Source organism: Tyto alba, unplaced genomic scaffold (genome assembly GCF_018691265.1).
Source record: "Tyto alba isolate M040663 unplaced genomic scaffold, T.alba_DEE_v4.0 Super-Scaffold_2, whole genome shotgun sequence".
NCBI classification, from domain to species: Eukaryota; Metazoa; Chordata; class Aves; order Strigiformes; family Tytonidae; genus Tyto; species Tyto alba.
In genome coordinates this window covers 1,925,097-1,945,160 of record NW_024881282.1, presented here as the reverse complement: position 1 = coordinate 1,945,160, position 20,064 = coordinate 1,925,097, and the positions used below count along the sequence as shown (strand labels likewise).

At 52.0% G+C, this 20,064-nt stretch overlaps 1 protein-coding gene across 1 annotated transcript in view; it reads left to right on the top strand.

Moving 5' to 3' along the window:
* Window positions 1–10,789, top strand: part of CHRDL2 (chordin like 2) — a 31,300-nt gene extending 20,511 nt beyond the window's left edge. The window contains 4 exon segments of the mRNA XM_042792744.1: window positions 150–344; window positions 3,105–3,287; window positions 7,865–7,957; window positions 9,802–10,789. Of these exon segments, the coding sequence (XP_042648678.1) occupies window positions 150–344; window positions 3,105–3,287; window positions 7,865–7,957; window positions 9,802–9,881 (551 nt within the window). The 3' untranslated portion in view covers window positions 9,882–10,789.
* The last annotated feature ends 9,275 nt before the right edge of the window (window positions 10,790–20,064 follow it).

Below are 20,064 nucleotides of genomic sequence, written 5' to 3'. Positions count from 1 at the left end.
GGATGTGCTGCCAGAGGACCATGGTCCTCCAGCCAGAAGGGCCACCCGTTTCTGAGGTGGTGAAATGTGTTGAGCTCCACCAAGCCTTGGGTGTGCAAAGAGGAGGAGGATTTATTTCCACCATCAACTCTTTTCTCTCTCTCCTCTAGCTTGTGTTTACAATGGGAAGACCTACTCCCACGGGGAAGTGTGGCACCCCGTCTTCCGGCTCTATGGTCTCCTGCCCTGCATCCTCTGCACTTGCAGAGATGGTGTCCAGGACTGCCAGAAGATTACGTGCCCCAAGGAGTATCCGTGTGACTATCCAGAGAAAGTAGATGGGAAATGCTGTAAAATATGTCCAGGTAGGTGGGATCCCACCTGCTCCTGCAGCTGCCTTCCAGTTCCTTCCTTTAGCCTTGGTGTAAAGCCCCAGGCAGATGGATGTGTAGGGTTTTACACCGCTGGTGACTTGAATTCTCACCAGGTGAGTTCAGCAGGGCAAGCACTGATGTAAGGGTTGGCCTGTCTTGGAGAGCAGCAGGACTGACCCAAGGTGAGGAAGCTGTACTGATCCCAGAAGGTTGCATCTGTTGGGTGGGTGTAGTTGGGAGAAAGGTGCTCAAGGAGGGACATGCTAAGAGTCTTCAGACAGATGGAAGATGCTTTCTGGGGAGAGGGCACAGTGTGTTCTCCAGACCTCCAGCTGGGACAAAAAGTCACAGGCTTAAACTGTGGCAACTGAAATGTAGGTTTGAAATTAGGAGGACACTTTCGAGGTGCAGGATTATCTGTGGCATTCATGGTTTCTTTGAAATTGAGTTGAGATCCCTGTTCCTGGAAGGGGAGGGTTAGGCACACAACTATTGGGGTGGGCCAGGTAGAACTTGGCTGAGACACAGTGGAGGGGACCTCTTTTTTTTTCTTGTTCAGTGGGGTTTGGGCCTCTCAGTTGCTTCTTGGTCTTTAGGAAGCTGTTTGTCCTAAACCACAGTCCTGGCAAAGATGTTTCAGGGCATCAGATTTTCTCCTGTTCTCACTGGAGAATGTTTTCTAGGTTATACCTCTCTGTGCTATCATTCAGCAGTAGATGTTTAGATGATGGACTACCCACTGCTTCCCTAGAGACTAAAGATACCTGACTGTCCTTGAGCCTGACTACAGATGCAGCAGTTTCTGGGTGATCTCCTCTGATATTCATCTTCAGGGTGGTTTCACAGAGGGGTCTCACGAGGGGGAACAAGCAAGAGGCATTGCCGCATTTAAAAATGGGGGCAAACAGGCTGCAAAATAATTTCAGCTGGGAATTTCAAGGTTTTCCAGCCTCTGAGTGAGGAGGTTCTGGGATGGCCTCCCTGAGGGAGTGAAGGGCAGAAGCTCAGCTTGTTTTAATAAGGTTTCTGATATGTTTATGAGCAGGATTTATGACGTGGTGCCTGGTGGGAATGGGATGTGATGACTGAGCAAAGCCCTTACAGTCTTGCGTTCCCATTATAGCAGGTCTTTCTGGTTTAAAGTCTACAACTTTCTCTGCTGGGATCTCTTGTCTGCTGTTCAGTCTTCATTTATTTCCAGTTAAACAGTCTGACCCAGCCAAAATTATTTTCTTCTTGCTTTCCAGTACTCATAGATAGCAATCACACACACATACACATCGCTCAGCCAAGTTACATGCTTGTCCTTCACTTCACTGCACGGAGGTTTTGCCCATCTTCTTTTTCCAGGCAGTTTCCACGACTATCTTCCTCTCCCTCCTTTGTACCCAGTAGCTTGGAGAGAAATGCTGAGTGATTTCTGTTTGCAAAAGGGATCCCAATTGAAGGGGAATTGCTGCAGTGCACTGGTCAGATGGGGAGACTATCGCGACTGCTGGGGGACAGAGCTAGTGGCCGGGACCCCTGGGTCCCTACTCTTCCTCCCCAACGCTGTTGGCCATCGAGTGGCTCCAACATGAAGCTCCGAGGTTGTTAAATACCTGTTGTACCTGTGAGGATGTGTGGTTCCTTCTCTGTCGTGAAGGTGGGGCTTCCTCAGTCGACGCAGCCCTGGAGTGGGTGAAGTTTAAGGCTCTGGGATGGAGGTTTTCCTGCACCTGGACCCCCGGTGGTGGGGACTGAGGGCGGTGGGCTGTGGTCAGCCCCCTTCACATCACAGAGGCTGACCGCTTATCTTACCATTGCTGAAAAAGCTCTGCTTTTCACGCCTTTATGTTGGGATTTCCAGCCTCTCTCTGAAAAGAGTAGCTCAGGACCACCCCAGAAAGCACGGGGGAGAGCAGAATCAGACCTAAAATAACTGTCCTACTAAAATAAACCCCACGCATCTATTTATAGCCAAACTTTCTTTCGAGTAGTGTAAAAAGCTTCAGCATCCAAAATGACTGGGAGAACAAGGCTAAATTCAGCAGAGCTGGGCTCCTCTGCGTTCCAAGGACCACAACCAAAGGCAATAAATCTCCTTCCAAAACCATGGGGGATTCTTAATTACTCCAGATACATAAAAAAAAAAAAAAAAAAAAACAAAAAACAGAAAACAAAAAAAAAGTTAAAAATTAGCAGCTCTCCTTTACCAAGGATGTTGAAAAAGCCATGTAGGGTCCCGCTGGTGCCCCTGGTGTGGCTCTCCCCACTGTTGCACCCCATGTGGGGAGGGAATTTGGGCTGGGGCTGAGCCCACCCGCGGGGCTTTGCCAGGCACGGTGCCCAGGCAGCCCAGGCACGGCGCTGGCTCCCGTGCTGCGGGCTCATCCCTTCACTTTGCTGACGTTGCTCCTTCTGGATGGCAGCGGGAGCAATGGGAAGCGAGGAATCCAGCCTGGAATTTGCGGTGATGGTGGCCCCAAGGTCCCTGCAACAGGTATGGTGGATCCAGGTGGAGAAAATCTTCCTTCCCCACCCCTGCTGGCATAGAGGCTGCCAAAATCAAGGGGAATGGAAAATATGGGGATGAGCAGACCCACAGATCCTTTATCAACATCTCCCTTTGCTGCTGATCTCGTCACTGGGGAGCAGACCCTGGGAGCCAGGGTCCCATTCAGACACACGGCTGTGCCACATGGCATCAAACCCAACAAGATGACTCCTTCCTGTCCCTTTTTAATGAGCTCCATCCTTATTTTTTCCCAGAAACCAGAGTCAAACCCACCGATGAAATAGTCACCGCCCGGTGTGGCAAGAACGCCAATCGTGTCCTAGTGTACATGTTTGTGCCACCGAGCTCGGAGACCTCTAAGGAGATCCTCAGGACAATTGCGATAGAGAAGGAACCTGCGGAAGAGGTGGAAATCTACAACTGGAAGCTAATTAAAGGTGAGTACTGTAACGAAACCAGCCGGCAACTGAGGAGGTGAGTGTGGAAACCAGGTGCTTTCCAGGCTTTGTTCAATTTTTCAGGTTTTTCTAGTGGTGCTCCAGACTTTGTATGGTGAGTCAAAACCTGTTGACAGCAGGCTGGCTTTTCTGACTCTCCTGTTTCGTGCTCTTTTGCTGCAGTTGCATGTGGACCAGGGGCTGAAAACCACTTCTGGCCCCAGTGTATGCCTCCATGAGCTGCAACACCATCCGGAGGCACAGCACGTGGGCAAACAAGCCAAGGGCCATGGGGCTGTTCCTCCAAACCTGCCCTCTTCCATGCCAAACAGACATGGAAAACAAAACAAAAAATTGTTCTGGACATTCCGTATTTTGGCTTTTGCTTCTTTTTTTTTCCCCTGGTCCACTCACCACTGGGAGCAAAGCTTGCAGAGCTGCTGCAAAGGTGCACACAGCGAGGGGATGAGTTACCCCCACCTCACCTTCTGGGTGGGTGGATTTGGATGCTCTTGTTGGTGTGTCTTCCAGAGACCAAAGCACAGCAAATACACTGTCAAATGCCACCAATCTCTTGCTCTGTCCCCGTACCTTTGGCTGTGGAATACTCTTATGGACCAGAGGAGCCTATCTCTACTAGGGACACTTGCTCCAGTAGATATTAGTGTCAAGTTTCTCTTGAGCATCACAGTTCCCCAACTCCAAGTCTCCACTGAACATACTCTACCCCTTGCAAAAATTTGTGCCTTGAGCTCTTGAGATTGGTCGCACCCTACCTATGGATACTGTGACCCTGAGGGTCTTCTGGACATGTGTAGGAAGATATTCTGGCCTCCTGGGTGTGTTCAAGTCTCACTTCACTCCCTAAGGAGACCTCAGCCCTTTTGGGACTGGATCTTCCCAGTTTCTGAGGGTGGGCACACATGGATAGTAGCTGGAGAAATTATGTCTAGAGACAGAGCCCTGTTGCCACCATGTTTCCATCCAACCCCTGCCATCCTCCATCCTCCACGGTGCCCCTCTCCTCGTACTCCCCCCTGCCTCAGCAAAGCCTCCTTCACAATGGCACCTTGTAGCTGGAGGACAGATCTGAGCCTGCACTGTCTGGGCCCCACCATTTCCTCTCCTTGCTCCTTGGCAGAGGTCGCCACCCAAACCTTCTAGCCACCTTCTGAGGCCAAAAACTTCACGTCTGCACGGAGCTCCCGAGCCCTGCCAGCCAAGGACAGGGGAGGCCCTTGTCCCCGAGGCCAACACAGCTCTTTTGCTTGGCAGAGCGAAGTGTTACTATTGGGAAAGAGCATGAGCTCAGTCACATATGGATTCCACCTCTCCATGGTCCATCACTCTACCAACAGAGCAGTGTGTGTGGAGAAAAGAGGCTGCAAGTTGCGCCTGGAGCCCATCCATCTGCCTTTGTATGGGCTTATGATACCTACGTGGCCTCATCTATTTCTGTGCCGGGATGGTTTCCTCCACGAGCCTGGAGTTGGCAGGAGGAGCTTTACCCAGCTTGCTGGTGGTGCATGATCAGCCCCCAGATGCGTGGCAGTGAGGGCTTCCCCATGTTTTTAGGGATCTGAACAGCTCAGGAGTTTTGAAACGTGACTTTCTGATGTTTTGGAGCAGGAATTATTGCTGGGAGTGAGGATAAAAAAGGAACAGGCAGGATCAGAGAGGGAGCAGCACGGTTTGGAGGCTCTGTCATTGACGCCTGCCCTTCAGCCTGCCTCACTGGAGGCCTGGGCTGTACTTAGAGGTGTGGTTACCCCATGTGCTTCTTTCCCACCTTTACCCTGCTAGACTATTGATTAGACATTGGCCAAAATACTCTTTTCTACCTTGAAAACCTGCAGCTTTGAGACCTTCAGTGGTCCCTAGTGTTTCACTGTGCTGATGTACCCTCACACCCAGGATGGAGGGGACCAGTGGGGTCCAGACCACCCCTCCCTACAATCTTCCAGCATGTGCTTGAAGATCTTCTGCCACCAAGACTCTAAGGCCCATGTAATCTCTTCCAGAGCCACAGACCCCCTCCTAAGGAAAGACTTTTCCCAATGTGCAGCCCCCCCTGCAGCTCAAGATAATGCCTTCTCATACTCTCCACCATGGGTGTGAAGAGCAGACTCCTTTCCTCTGATGCATCTGAAGATGCCATCAGCACCTGTCACTGTCTTCTCTTACACAGTTTAAGCAGTTGATTTTTTTTCAGTCTTTCCTTGGTGTTAGAAATTAACTTTGGTCCTTCCTACAGCTCTGTTCTGGACTCTCTCTATGTCTTTGTTGAATTGCAGAGCTTGAAGTGGGGTGAAGGGCTCTGCTCAGAGGTTGTGTCCTGGTGGGAAGGGTCTCATACACCCATGTGCACCCAGAATCCCATCCACCCACTGAAGCTTTGTTTTGCAGGTGATTTAGCAAATCCTGAGACCATGTTTTTGATTTAGACTCTCTTCACTCCCCAGCCCAGCGTTGAGAACCACGTTTAAAGAGTCATATTGGTTCCCCATGCAGTCAGCAGAGAGAAACAGTTATGATATGTCCTGTCCACCCATTTTAGGATGAGTAGAATGGCACTGTAGAAGAACCTGCCTCTCCAAAATTAGGAAAGAATAGTTGCTTAATTGGAGATGGGGCTGGTCCTTAATTCATTCCTTGTGCTCTACTAGACTCTGGTTTTTGGTCCCGAGGCAGTGCCTAAAGCATAAAAACACAGAACATTTTGGGTTGGAAGGGAACTTTAAAAATCATCCAGTTCCAGCCGATGGCCATGGACCCAGCCCAGGGTGCTCCCAGCCCCGTCCAACCTGGCCTTGAACCCTTCCAGGGAGGGGGCAGCCACAGCTTCTCTGGGCACCCTGTGCCAATGTTTCACCTCCCTAACATTATAAAAAATGTCTTCCTTTTATCTAGCCTGAAAATCACTTCTTTTCATTTAAAACCATTACCCCTTGTCCTATTGCTACAGTCCCTGCCAAAAAGTTTGTCCCCATCTTTCTTCTAAGCACCAAGAGAGGTGGTAAGTGCCCAACAGCCCCACCACCTCTTTCCATCTCATCCTAAACTTTACAAACAACGACCCTGTCTGTTGGACAGGATCTGTTCACCGGGAAATGGCATCACCCTTTACCGGCTCCGTCCCGTAATGCCTCTCAGGCGGACGGCAGGCGCGGTGGGCTATTCTTATCTGCGCTGCCTCGTGCTCTCCTTGTGCGTGCTGGAGCATCGTCTGCATTCCTCCGCTGCTCCCCAGCTCCTGGCATCTGTCAGAAACGACCATCCGGGGGTCCAAAGGTCTCAGCCAGCTCTCTGAGGGCTCTTGGGTGAACATTATCTAGGTCGGTTGATTGAAAGATGTTTATCTCTCGTAGCTCTTGTTTAAAATAGCCTCTTGGTTACTAATGTACTGGAAAGTGCTTTATCAGCCACGGGGACTATAAGAACACCCTCCTGCTCCTTTCTAAGTATAGACCAGAAGGATTTATTGAACACTTGTGCCTTTCTTGCGTCATTAACAGTTTTATAATCTCCATCCAGTATCTTCTTTTGTTACTGGTAGGACTTTTCCTGACCCACTTAAAGGACTTATTAATAGTCCAAATATCCACATATTTCTCTGGATGTCTTTGACTTCCTGTATTAATTTTCCATGGTCTGTAACATCTCATTTATATGGATTGCTAGCCGGTTCCCTTTCGTTACGTACTCGTCTCGTTTTGTGTGTAATTGCTGCTGGGAATTGAGGAAAGTCTCTTAACCAAATAAGGGGGACCACGTTGCCTCTCGCATCTGCCGGCAGCGAGAGTTCCCTCTCACATCTCCCTGGACACACAGGGAGCCTGGGTGAGATGTGGGGAAGGATATGCCAGGCATACCTGCCTGGTTTGTCATGCTTCACAGGCAAATATGAGTATCGTAACCCCTCATCCCACTGAAAAATCACTTCCGTTGCTAAATGTGGGTTCTGGTTTTCTTGGGTCAAACGTCTGAGTCAGGCACTTCTGCTAACGAGACGATGCTGGCACAGGCAGAAATAGCAATCTCTGTTGAGGTGACTCGTATTTTTTTTCTATTCTGGAGGAGTTTCAGGGCTGGGGGCAGAGAGATGAAAAGCTTTGGGTCCCAGCTGCTTCCAGGAAAGGAAAGCATCCGAGGACGGAGGGGCCTCTGCGGTCAGGAAAGATAGGTGGTCGAGCATGAACAGAGAGGACAGGGATCCCAGGATCCCGTTGGCCTCACCTGTATTTCTCTTACGGTTTTAGGGGAGATCAGAGCTCCTCCAGTGTAAGATGCTTTTCGGAGCAACAAAATCTTGCTTTCACCTGCTTTGTGGTGTTGTCCCTGCCCCATTCTAATTTAATGAGTGGTTACTGTTTCCAAATAAGCTCTCTCCTGGTCTTTGGCCAGCCCTGGGTTCAGTCCCACACTCCCACCAGGCTCCGACAGCAGGTTCTGCATCAAACCAGTGCAGGCAGTGTCCCTTTTGCGTCTCAGGAGGGGACAGAGGTGTGTGCACCCAAACCTGTCTGAGCCTTAAACTGAGTGTCACAGAGTCTGATGCCCTGTGTTACCCTCTGCAGGAATATTTCATCTGATACAAACCAAGAAGATCAGCAAACAAGAATTCAAGCAGGAAGCACAGAACTTCAGGCTGATCACCAGGACGAACGAAGGTAGGGAGAGAAAAAAATTCCATTTCCCTGCTCCTCCAGCTGCCCCAAACAACCCCGTGTTTTGCTGCATAAATCCTGGCATGACATGGGGAGCAAACTGTAGGGAGAAGGCTTGTGCAAACACCGCTGGGTCAGGGCTGACCTGTCTTCACACGCATATGCAACACTCCTGGTTAGCAGTCACATTTTCACTTTATGGCATCAGAAAGGGCAGCCAGCTTTCTAAAAGTGGATGCACGCTTGTGAAATCCAAAGGCTTTGTCTCTCTCCAAAGCCTGTAAAACTGTTTGATTTTTATATTTAATCCATCTGGCGTTACGGGGGGAAGAAAAAAAAAAATGATGCAAGGGATTTGAAAAAAATAAACTCTTGAAATATTTTTAAAAATCATTCTTAATGTTCTTGGATGTGTGTAAATGTTACAAAAAGCAGGAATGCCAATGCACATGCCGAGAGTGCCTGTGCGGAGCGAAACTGCTGTGCTATTTCCCTCTGGCTGCCTCTTTGCCCGGGCTGGGTTAGAGTTTAATGGGTTATGTTCGGATCGGAGCCATTCCCGTATTGTCCAGCACCCACGGGTCACCGGGTCAGCCGGGAACGGCGCTGCTGCCCAGTGCATACCAGCACTCCCAGTGCTCCAGGAGGGTGGAGATTTGTTTTCACCTCCAATCCATTCGAGACAACATCTCTTGACCCAAGCCTGGGGGATTTTCAGCTCCCTACTCCCAAGTTGGGCTTCGCACCCTGGCACGTGCTCCCTTCTTGCCTCAGTTTCCCCTGACAAATAACCCCGTTGTGAAACCATCCCTCTGCCATTGCTGCAAGTTCTAGGAAAGCATTTGCCGGTGATTTCTCCACAACAGGAGATTAATTCAACTAGAAAATATGCCCCCCCCTGGGGATGATGACATCAGGGCTGGGTAATCCTTGCTGGGGTTACGGGGGAAGTGACCACCTAGAGGGAAAGCACCTCCAGCCACCTCCTGCAAGTACAGGATGCTGGTGTTTTGGGGGGGTGAGAAGAGGGGTTGGGGAGCTTTAAGCCTGTTTTTGGGGTGTTGCCCAGCTCCCTCCAGTGCATTTGCTTTGTAGGGAGTCTGCAGCTCACCTGTGAGGCTGTGGGGGGGATCTGGGGAGGGTTTCTTTTCCTTCTGCAGCAGGACCTTTCCTAACTGTCGGTGGTTGCAATGCCCTGCACGAGGAGCCACAGCTGGGGAAGCAGCAGAAAAATGTGTATAAATGGGAGGGGGTTTGAGCAACTCACCCCAAAGAAATGGAGCTGACAGCCATCACCCTGTGCTGACAAGGAGAGCAGGGAAGCATACCCCCAACCATGGCCCATCGAACGTGAATTTTGGCTTTCTGATGATGAGGCAGAGGACAAGCAAAATGCTTCTCTCCCCTGAGGGGCAGGGAGTCAGCCCGAAGCCCAGGCAGCCGGGGAGGACATGGCCCTAACCGCTCACCTTAAAGCCCACTTTGAGGAGGCAGAGGGAGTGATTTATCCCCATTTCGGACCAATCTCTTTTTCTTTGGCTCGCATGGGTGTGGTTTCCAGGGAAAACGTTGGCAGTGCCACTGATTGTGCTGTTAATTGCATTGCAGGAGGTATATAGGGCCTCTCTCCACCTCAAATACCATTTTAATTGCAAGACGGTGATATCTAGGACCAGATTGTGGGGCTGCTGCTGAGCTGCTCTGATCACGGCCAGTGTTGTGGGGAGGCTGCTCTCCCAGCATGGTCCTCATGGGTCCTCTGGTGTGGAGGGTGCTACACATGGGGTAAAGTGTGTTTTCCTGCTCCAAGGGTTGTTGCTAATGAACGTCCGTCTGTCCTCATCCAGGTCACTGGAACATCTTCCGAGCCCAGACGTCAGAGCTGAGGATGACAGAGAGCCCAGAGAAAGAAACAAAGAACTTGTAAAGAAAAAAAAAAAAAAAACTTTAACCTAGCTATTGATTTATCTACACACACACACACACATACACACATACACATATATAGCAAAACCAAAGTTGCATTATTAAATAGACTGGCACAGCAATAAAGGATACACTAGTGTAAATTACAGCAACTCCAGCAAACGAACCAAACTGAACCGCGCTGAAGCCACAGCCGTGGAGGTGCCTCTCTCCAGCGGGAGAGCGCCAGGGGCCGGCCGTCGTCTCCTGCTACCGAAGATGTCGGGGGTGCAGAGGGAGGAGGGAGAGCGAGGTGAGACCTGGTGCGACGTGAAGAGGTGGGACACATCCCGGGTACCCTGGCCTTTCTGACGAGCACCAGGAGCTGGCAGTAAAGCAGAGCACGACCGTGCTTTTTACCAACCGCTGGCATAAAGATGACCTGCAAGGCGAGAAAAATCATACTTATTTCTTTTCTTGGAGCCCCTGTGATCTGCAAAGGGTTTCTTTGGCTGAATACCCTCCAAAGGGCGTTTAGTGAAAAACCTTGGGTCTTCTCTCCTCTGTTTCAGCTGGGAGGATTCTTTTCCCTTCTTTGCAGGTCACCGGAAGATGTAGTTTTTGGGAGGACCCACCTGCTGACAGGGTCTGAGACCCCGAACACTGCACTAAGGTCGCTACTAAGCATGTTATTGTGCTATATATTTATATATATCCTACATAATATCTACTGGGCTGTATTCACAGGAGGGGCATCTCCCAAAGGGCGAACAGGACCATTTCTGCAGCGTGGGGAGGAGGGCGTGCAGCAGCATCGCCCTCCCCCTGTCTGGAAATAGCTCTGGGGGATTTTCAGGTTGTTTTGGTACATGTATTTATCTCTGGTTTCTTGTTTTATTCTGTTTTGATAAATCTATTTATTTGGAGATCCAGATCTGTCCGATAAATCTGATTAAAACATCTTCCTGATTCAGCCTCCTGTGCCAGGTCTCCTTTCCCCATAGGGTTTGTGTTACAACTCTGGGGGGCCCCGTTGGGACCCCCCCATCCCGGTGGCGCCCGATCCCCTCGTGCTCACTCAGACAATGTCCTCAGGGTTGGGATGAGGGGAGCGGGGCAGGCAGAGAGCATCCCACGGATGCTTCGCTCCTCACCGGGGGATCATCCTGACCCACTCACTTACGGTCCGCAGCCAGTTTGGGGCTGAAAACAGATCTCGGGGTTGGCAGCGGGTACTGGGGGGGGGTCAGGCAAAGGCTGGGGGCAAACCCGGGCCAGGAAACGGGAGGTCCTGGCGTGCTGGATGGGCGCCCAAGCAAGCTGCTAAGTGAGTGCAGGTGCTCTCTCTTGGACAGGCAATGGCTCACGTGGGGCTATAAAAGGATCAATGCGAGCAGCTCCCACCCCAGGGACAGCTGTGCCTTCCCCTTCTCTCTTCGTTATGCTCCAAAATAAAAAAAAAAAAAAAAAACCAAACCAAAACAAACCCACAAAAACCCCAACAAAACCAAACGGGGATTGCTGCCACGCGCTCGGGATGTGGATGGGACCCAGGTCTGTGCACAGCCAAAGGACGGAGGAGCGAAAGAGCAAAGCCCCAGCAGACCCACGGCAAAGAGCGACTGGGGAAAATGGGAGCAGGGGGTGGGCACGGCCGTGGTGCTGCTCACCAGAGCCACACGATGAGCCAGGTGAAGGTGCCCATCTCGTTAAATTTATCCAGGGGGGGGGAAAAAAAAAAAAAATCCCAGCGATGCTTTGGGCATGAGGGGTGTTCCCTGTGGCGCGGGGCAAAGGGAGAGGTGGCAAAGCTACAGAGAGACTGCAGCTCCGTGCTGGCAGGGAGGATGCTTCCAGTCCCCGGGGCAGAGCCTGACCCCTCACTCGTCAGCCTAATTAACTCGCTCTAATTGAAGCCAAGCTGAGGCCCAATTTACACTCATTTACTGGAAGTGGCAGGCGTTTGAAATGAAGCTGCCTGGTTGGGTTCCTGGAGAGAGCTTGGAGAAAACCAGCACAAACCCTTCCCTGCCTGGCCCAGATGAGGTTTCCTGCAGGTATCTATAGGTTACTGGTCCCAGTATAGGTTATACTGTGCCCAGTATAGGTTATTCTGAACCCAGACACAGGCAGGAGACCTCTTGGGTGCAGAACAGCCAAGTGCCACACACAGAGCTCCTCTACCATCTCCAGGAGGGTGCTGAGTGCTCCCGGCTGCTCCACAGCCAGGAGAAACAGTCTGGGGAGCCGCGACAGCTGGACCAGCCTGGTCCCTGCTGTCCCTCACTCCGTAATTTCCACCCAGAGCGTGGTGCTTTACATTTCTCTGAAAAAGTGCATTCGAAGTAACCTCAGCGCTGCGTCACCCTGGCTCCCTGGCTGAGCTTTGCCTCGGGCAGGGACATTTGGAGATTAACAGCGAGAGGGAGTTTCTCTGGAGAGAGGTTTCGTGGAGACACAAGGTGGAGATGGAGAAGCAGGCTCATCCCAAGGATCTTCCCACCAGGAGATGAACCTGCTGTGTGGTCCCTTCCCGGGAAACACGAATGGCATTGCCCTGGTGCAGATGCTCCAAGGTGGACTGAGTATCCTCTGCTCCTGCTGCTGCCCTTGTCCTGGCGCTGAAGCTGGTCCTAGCAAACAGGGTTTGGTGCTGAGCTTACCCACCATGGAAGGACGATGCGGAAGTCTCCAAAGATGTTATTTGCATCCCATCCTCCTGTAACTTTCCTTATCTCCCCGGCTCACTGCACCTCCTGGCCCCGGCTGCCTCTGAGCAGCATCTCATCTTCTCCAGTGCCAGCTTCTCCCCCCGCCACCAGGCGTTACGCCACTGCCAGCTGTCTGTTGTTGTGAGTCAGGCTTTCAGCTGCCTTTCAGTTATCCCTTTACTGCAGCCCTGCTTTGGGACGCTGTCATAAAAGGCACCCCATAAATTTTATATTGAACAGTAAAACATTTTCACCTTGGCTGCTGCTCCCCCTCACTCACTGCAGCAACACAGCCCAAAGGGGCGAGCTCCAGTTAGGCAGGAGCCAAGTGCCATATCTCGCTGCCGGCTTCTGGCAGAGAAAACCGGGACAACATTGATTTTTTTTTTTTTTTTTTGCGGGTTTGGTTGGGGGAATAAACCTGGAAGCACCTCACTTTGCACCAGTTCTGGAGCAGCACTGATGTCTGCTGTCCTAAGGACACAGATATGGGTGGCACAGGACAGCTTGGCTCCACCCGAGGAGACCCAAGAGCCTCCCCTCTGCTCTCTGCGGTGAGGCAGGAAGGGCTCTTACCCATCTGAAATGATCCCTGAGCCAACAGGGATAGGAGGGGTGGGCTCAGCTCACCCTCCAGATGGCAGAGCTGCAACCACAGGTTTCTTAGGTGGGTTCTTCACCCTTCCCCAGCCATCCATCCTCAACCATCCATCCATCCATCCATGCCTCCATGCCTCCATCCATCCATCCATCCATCCCTCCATCCATCCGTCCGTCCATCTGTCTTTATCCATCCATCCATCCATGCCTCCATGCCTCCATCCATCCATCCATCCATCCATCCATCCATCCATCCATCCATCCATCCATCCATCCATCCATGCCTCCATCCATCCATCCATCCATCCATCCATCCATCCATCCATCCATCCATCCACATCCATCCATCTCCATCCCTACTTCTCCTCCTCCCTTCGTCTGTCCATCCATCCATCCATCCATCCATCCATCCATCCATCCATCCATCCATCCATCCATCCCTCCATCCATCCATCCATCCATCCATCCATCCATCCATCCATCCATCCATCCACATCCATCCATCCATCTCCATCCCTACTTCCCCTCCTCCCTTCGTCCGTCCATCCATCCATCCATCCATCCATCCATCCATCCATCCATCCATCCATCCATCCATCCATCCATCCATTCCACCATCCATCCATGCATGCATGCATGCATCCATCCATCCATCCATCCACATCCATCCATCCATCTCCATCCCTACTTCCCCTCCTCCCTTCATCCGTCCATCCATCCATCCATCCCACCATCCATCCATCCATGCATCCATCCATCCATCCATCCGTCTCCATCCCTCCTTCCCCTCCCCTCTTTGTTCCTCTCTCTCTCCCTCCGTCCCTCCGTCCCTCCCTCCCTCCCTCCCTCTCTCCCCATCCATCCTTCTCCACCCATAACCTTTTGGGCTCCCTGTCTTTTCCTCCCCTGCAGTGACATGTGAGGGAGAAGACATCAGCTTTACCTTGCTTTACCCTGAATTCTGGCCAGTGTCAGAGACCATCATTTCTCCAGGTCTATTAAAAAAACCTCCCAGAGGAGCACTGGGGACACACAGGGGCCACGTGGGCTGGTGACCAACCACCACACACATCACTGCCTGGTGACATGTGGCCGAGGAGGGGCAGAGGGACTTGCTGTGGGGTTGGACGGAGCTGCAAGCGGTGGGGAATCTCCTGCAACCCTGTCAGTGATACGCCAGACCAGGAGCCTGCCCTAATGACCATGCCTCCCCGCAGGGGACCTCTTAGAGGCTGCTTTCCCCGCAGGGGGCATCTCTGGGGATTAACCCTTTTAATTGGATCAACAGCCACAGATCAGAAGCCAAGATTTCGCGGTCGGTGGCATCGCCTCCCTCGCCCCCGCTCCTCCTCCCTGCGTCCGTTTGCCGCTGCAGGAATCGCCCCATTTGCACCCCAAGCCGTGAAGACGGGGTTGATGTGGGGGCAGAGCTGGCACAGCGCCGTGGGATCTTTCAGCTCTTGCGACAACTGAGTTTACAGGTCAGGGCTGGGTTTTCTGCGGGGGGTTTAGGGGGGGCTGCTCCCAGGGGCTGTGGGAGATGTTCCCTGGGGACATCCCACATGTCTCACTGTCACCTCTGCTGCAGCTGTGACCATGTGGGCGCCCACCCCACTGTGGGTGAGGCCACCCTGCCCTGCCATGCGTAAACCCAAGTGTCCATGAACCCTCCCTAATGATTGCATTCGCTCCCCCTACCCCAAGGGAGCTCAGAACCTTTGTAGTCTCTCTTTACAGCAGGGCCACCTTCCTCACAGCTTCTTAACAGGGTTTACAGCCCTGTTGTTATCTAGTTGTGCTGGTTGTGACTCATTTCTGACCTATTCGATGGCTGGGAACACAAAGAAAAACAACCCTTGAGATCCTGACTAGGCACATCTGTGAGCACGGAGAAACCTCAGCTTGTGGTTGCAGAGATGGTGCATGGTTTGGGAAAGATGGAGCTCTCTGAGACCTCCAGCATCACCTGGCTGATGTCCCCCTGCTCCAAACTACTGTCCCCATGTTTCTGTTGAATTAGCCACAGAGCATGAGGTGGAGTTTCAGCCAGCTCAGAGCTTTGCTGATGTGGATAAAGCCCTTTGAGCAGAAAATCAGCACCCACTGATGGCACCACCAAGATGGAGGAGCAACACGGGTCTTGATGCTGTCACGCAGAGGTTTCCCGATGTCTTGAGAGCAGAAAAACTCAGAGTAAACACCCAAATGCAGCTTGCATGACACCGAGATCTTTGGGGCTTCAAATATCCTGTCCAAGAGAACCTGGCATGGACCCAGAGAGAAGCCAGGAGGAGAGGGGGACATCAGCGTGCCCAACCCTGCAAGGAGAAGGGCTCTTGCACAAGGGCTGAGGTGGCATCAGTGGGTTTTGCCACCCTGCCTGCATCTGCCTAGCCTCTGTCAGCATTTATTTTGTGGGCTAAATGTGGTTAATTCTGAGCACCGCTGGGCAACTGCCCCATAGAACTGGCTGTGGGCTCCTCTGGGTATCTGTAGGTGCATCCGTGCAACTGGACCATGGCAGCATCTCTCCCGTTGGAAGGGATTTGGCTCCATGGGGCAACAGCAACACACAGGGGTGTTTACTGCAGCCTCCCCAGCTGGGGAAGTTGTCTCCTCACCACAGCCCCTTCTTGACTCTCAGGGAGAAGATGACATGATTTTGCGTGCTGCCACTTCTTCTGCAGGACCCACATCTCCTGCTGCTTCTTCTATGGGACCCGTGTCTCCTGTCAGCCCTCCTGCAATCCCTCTCTCCTTTTCCTGTGATCCATTTTGCGTGCAATCAGTGCATCAGAAACCCCACGGTTAGTGCAACCTCTGCTGAGACACCTTCGGTCTCTGCAGAGAGTGTTTGGGCTCTGGGTCCAGTTTAGATCCCCGGTACCAGGCAGGCAGTGACAGGCTGGACCCAGTCCAGCTGGAAGATGCGCCAAAAAATTTTTCCCCTTCAGGCTGATCAAACGTTGGAACGGGGACCGAGGGAAGGAGGGGCATCCCATCCTTGGAGAAACTCAGCCCTTGCCTGGATGCAACCCTGAGCAACCTGATGTAACTTCAAAGCTGTCCCTGCTTGGAGCCAGAGGTTGGACCAGGGACCTCCTGGGGTCCCGTCCAACCTGAATTACCCCGTGGCTGTGTGGTCTGGGACGGATGGCAAGTCACCATCAGAAATCTTGGCTCTACCTCTGGGGTCTTAGGGTTTTTTTACGTCAGAGCCATGCTATTTCATGCTCTATTATCAGGTTAGTCAAAACACTTCTCTAAACTATATGTCTATATAATTGCCAGCTACACTCACTTCCTTGGCTCCTGCTGTTTTCCATTGCATCGGATTTTCAGTCATGCAAAATATCTACTTTCACCTTAATCTGCATGAAGCCCCCCTTCCCTGCGGGCGGCTCAGGAGTGAAGGGGAAGCCAATACCTCTGGGCTACGTTTGCTGGAACCTCGTTCCCCACCAGGCAAGATGGGAGGCCTGGTGCTGGTGGCAAGCACTGATTAATTTGGGGCGTCACTGCACCATTAAGGCTCTGCCACAGGGAAATTAAGTCACAGAAAAGAAAGTTTTGTTGGATTTGGTACTGCCCTGAAAGTCCTGTATGAAGCCTACAGCTCTGGAGGTGGTTTGAATGGTCTCACAGATGAAACACCTCCCAGTATCCTGGGATATATGTTCTCATATCACCTTTCCCCTAGCTAAAGTGTGGGATTTCTCCCCAAAGGGATGAGATTTCTCTTAAAATGGTGCTTGCATCTCTCCATAGAGACCCACACACTGTACCAGGTGAGCGTTCCCCCCGCATCTGCCCTCCTCTGCACATCCCTTTCTTTGTCAGTGATGAGAAATGGAGAAACCAGAAGATGATCTGCATTGCACGGCTCACAGGCTGTTCTTGTGCCACCACAGACCTGTCTCCCCTCCAGACTAAACAGTCCTAATATTTCTTGTCTCTTCTCACATAGAAATGCGTCTGTAATCGCTCTTTTCTCTGGTTTCTGCACCTTTTTGGATGCCAGAGCAACTCAGGATGTACCTAATCTGCTGGGTTGTCCGAGCTGCTGGGGAAACGAGACCTCATTTCCCCGCCTTCAGCTTTGCCAAAGCTTGATGCCCCCAAAACTAGGAAAAAAAAAGAAAAAAAATCCCTGCAGCGAAAAGCTTTACCATCAAGTCAGGATTATCCAGACATTGGAAAAAGCCCCCAGCTGCCTGGAAGATGGGTACTGAGAAAGGGGTGATTAGAAAACCAGGGAAATCTTTGGAGTTCGTGTTTGGTGGGGCTGGAGTCAAAGGAAGGATAGGAGGTGGAAGAAATGTGACCAGTGCAGCACGACCACAGCCCTGGGGGCTCTTTCCTCCCACACGATGCTTGGCCTTTCTGTTACGTGACCATCCCCAAACAAAGGGTTTCCCAAGGGGAGGTAGGACAGTCTGATGGTACAAAGGGGCCGGTGGAACATCCCATGGTGCTCGTGGTCCTCCTGCCCCGTGGGATGTGGAAGATCTGCCCACGCCACCACCAGCTTCCCTCTCCAGAGTACCGGCGTGGTGTTTCTTGCTCTCCTATATTTTTGCCCATGGGAGCACGCAGCCCCCCGGCAGAGATCCCTGTTTGCACAGGCTGGATAAATCCGAAGGAAACGGCTCATGAGTCCTTCTCACCAGCATTGCCAAAAGACCATGATTCAGTGCTTTTTTTTGGGTAGAAATTAATTAGTTCAGGCCCATCACAATTATCTAACTCAATGAGCACAACAATAACCCACTGTTTAAAGGTTGTTCATGGCCATTTAGCACCATCTGGGTCGTCTGATCAGGGGCTTTGAAAACAGTTGAAAATGAAGTAAGAAGGCTTGCTTGGCTCGTACACCCCTTTTTAGCCTCCCAGCTGCACAGACAATGAAAATAATCCCGATAGTCCCATTAGACACAGGGAGAGGGACTGCGGAGCAAAGATCACCCCGTATCTCGCCGTGCCCCTCTGAGCCACAGGTTGGTTTCCCCAAATGGGAAGGTGGGGGCCTTGGAAGGAGCAAGGGGGAACAGCTTGGCCATATGTCCAAATAACAGAGTTCTGCCCTTTACATGCTCCTCTTCAAGCTTTGGGGGGGTTGAGTTTGAGCAGGTGAATCTTGAGGCATCCCCATGGAAAGGCTGGGGGTTGCAGAGATCTCTGCTGCTGCTCAGAAGGACTTGGACCGCTTCGGAGATCTGGCAGTTTCTTGTGCATGCTGGAAGATGGATCTGAGTGTTTGCCAAGTCAGGCTTGGGCTTCCCCCAAGTTGGGAAGGCAGCGAGGAGCACTGTTGATTTTGAAGGGCGAGTGGCTGCTCACCCATGTCCAAAGCTGCCCCGAGAGGGGCTCAGAGCCTGCTGGAAATTCAGGACAGGCTCCTGTATAGTCCATCCCTGGGTTGCTACCTGAGAAACGAGGCTCCCCATGTCGTGTAAATTAGGAGATGTCACATCCTGTAGCTCATGTACACCCTGAATCGCCCTCCCAACAGCCAACCTCCAGGTCCCACGCTCTCTCCAGTAGCTGGCTTGGACCTCCCAGTCCCACCAATCCCAACTCACAGCCCTCCAGTCTCTCCAGTATCCATTCCAGACTGACAGCTTCTCCAACACCCAGCTGTGACCTGTGGTCAAACCGTGTTGCTGGCACCCAGACGCCCAAACACACGTGCACATGGAGGAGGAAGCCTCTCAACCAGGAAAACAGTTAGGAATGGAGCTAAATAAGGAAATGGGGTCTAATTAATGAGACAAAACCTGCACTGATTGGGGACAAGTCCATTTTCTTAAACAGAACTGGACCATTTATCCTCTTATCCCTCTATTTTCACATGCTTGTTCCTCCCCAGACCCCCTTCATGCCTCCCTTGGCCCACCATTGGTCCATCCCCTCAACACTGTCTTCTACAGTCCCCAAATTCTCTTCCCTTGGGGTCCCAGCACTTTCCCCCCTCCTCATGCCTGAGTCCATCCCCGGGGTCCATCACCCCTTTCCCAGGTCATGGGAGGAGCAGTGGTGGCACCACAGGCTTCTGTGTCCCCATCACCACCACCTTGTACCAGCCACTGTTCCCTGTCTCCCCCAGGCTGGGTGTGGATGGGGTCTTGGGTAGGAAAAACACATGGATTTATAGTCCTGGTTTTGCTGTAATCACTGTTGTGCCACACGCTCACCGTGCCCGTGGGAGCTGAGTGTGTCTGGCCATGCCTGGTGGAGGCTCTGCTAAGCACAGCCAGGTCTTCTGCAGAGAGGGCACCCAGATTTCTACATTCTGACAGAGCCACAGGAGCACTGATGTGGGCCATATCTTCCTCCGTGGAGCACTATCGTGGCCACCACAACTTGCACCAGGAGCTTTGTCAGCTGGATGCATCAACCTCTTCTCATCAACGGGTCAAACACTTTCATGACCGGACCAGCAGCGTGACTGGTGCTCAGATCCAATCATACATCTCCTCAGGATAGACGGGACATTCCTGAAATGTGGTTGTGTGGCAGATTATTTTTAGTCTGGAGGCCCAGAGGGGTGGATTTTCGGTGGTCAGAGGAAGACAACCTTCTCTGCCCTGGGAAGGTGCAGGTCCCAGCAGGGCTGCGGTGGTGAGGTTCAACCCATGGGCTGGAATGGGCACCACGGCTTCTTGCAATGTCCAAGAACATAGATTTGAGTTCAAAAGGGGACAAAGACAAAGTGACGGAAGGGGCTGCTGTGAAATGTGGTTGTCTACCGGCATGAGCTCTGATCTTGCAGCACCGTTTCTCCCCTTGGGTCACTGGGGGGAAGCCAGTGTGACCGGCCTTGGATGGGACATTTGCATTTGGGCATGTTTTTGGCTGGATGACCGCACTCATGATGTCCCAGGCCACCTGGCG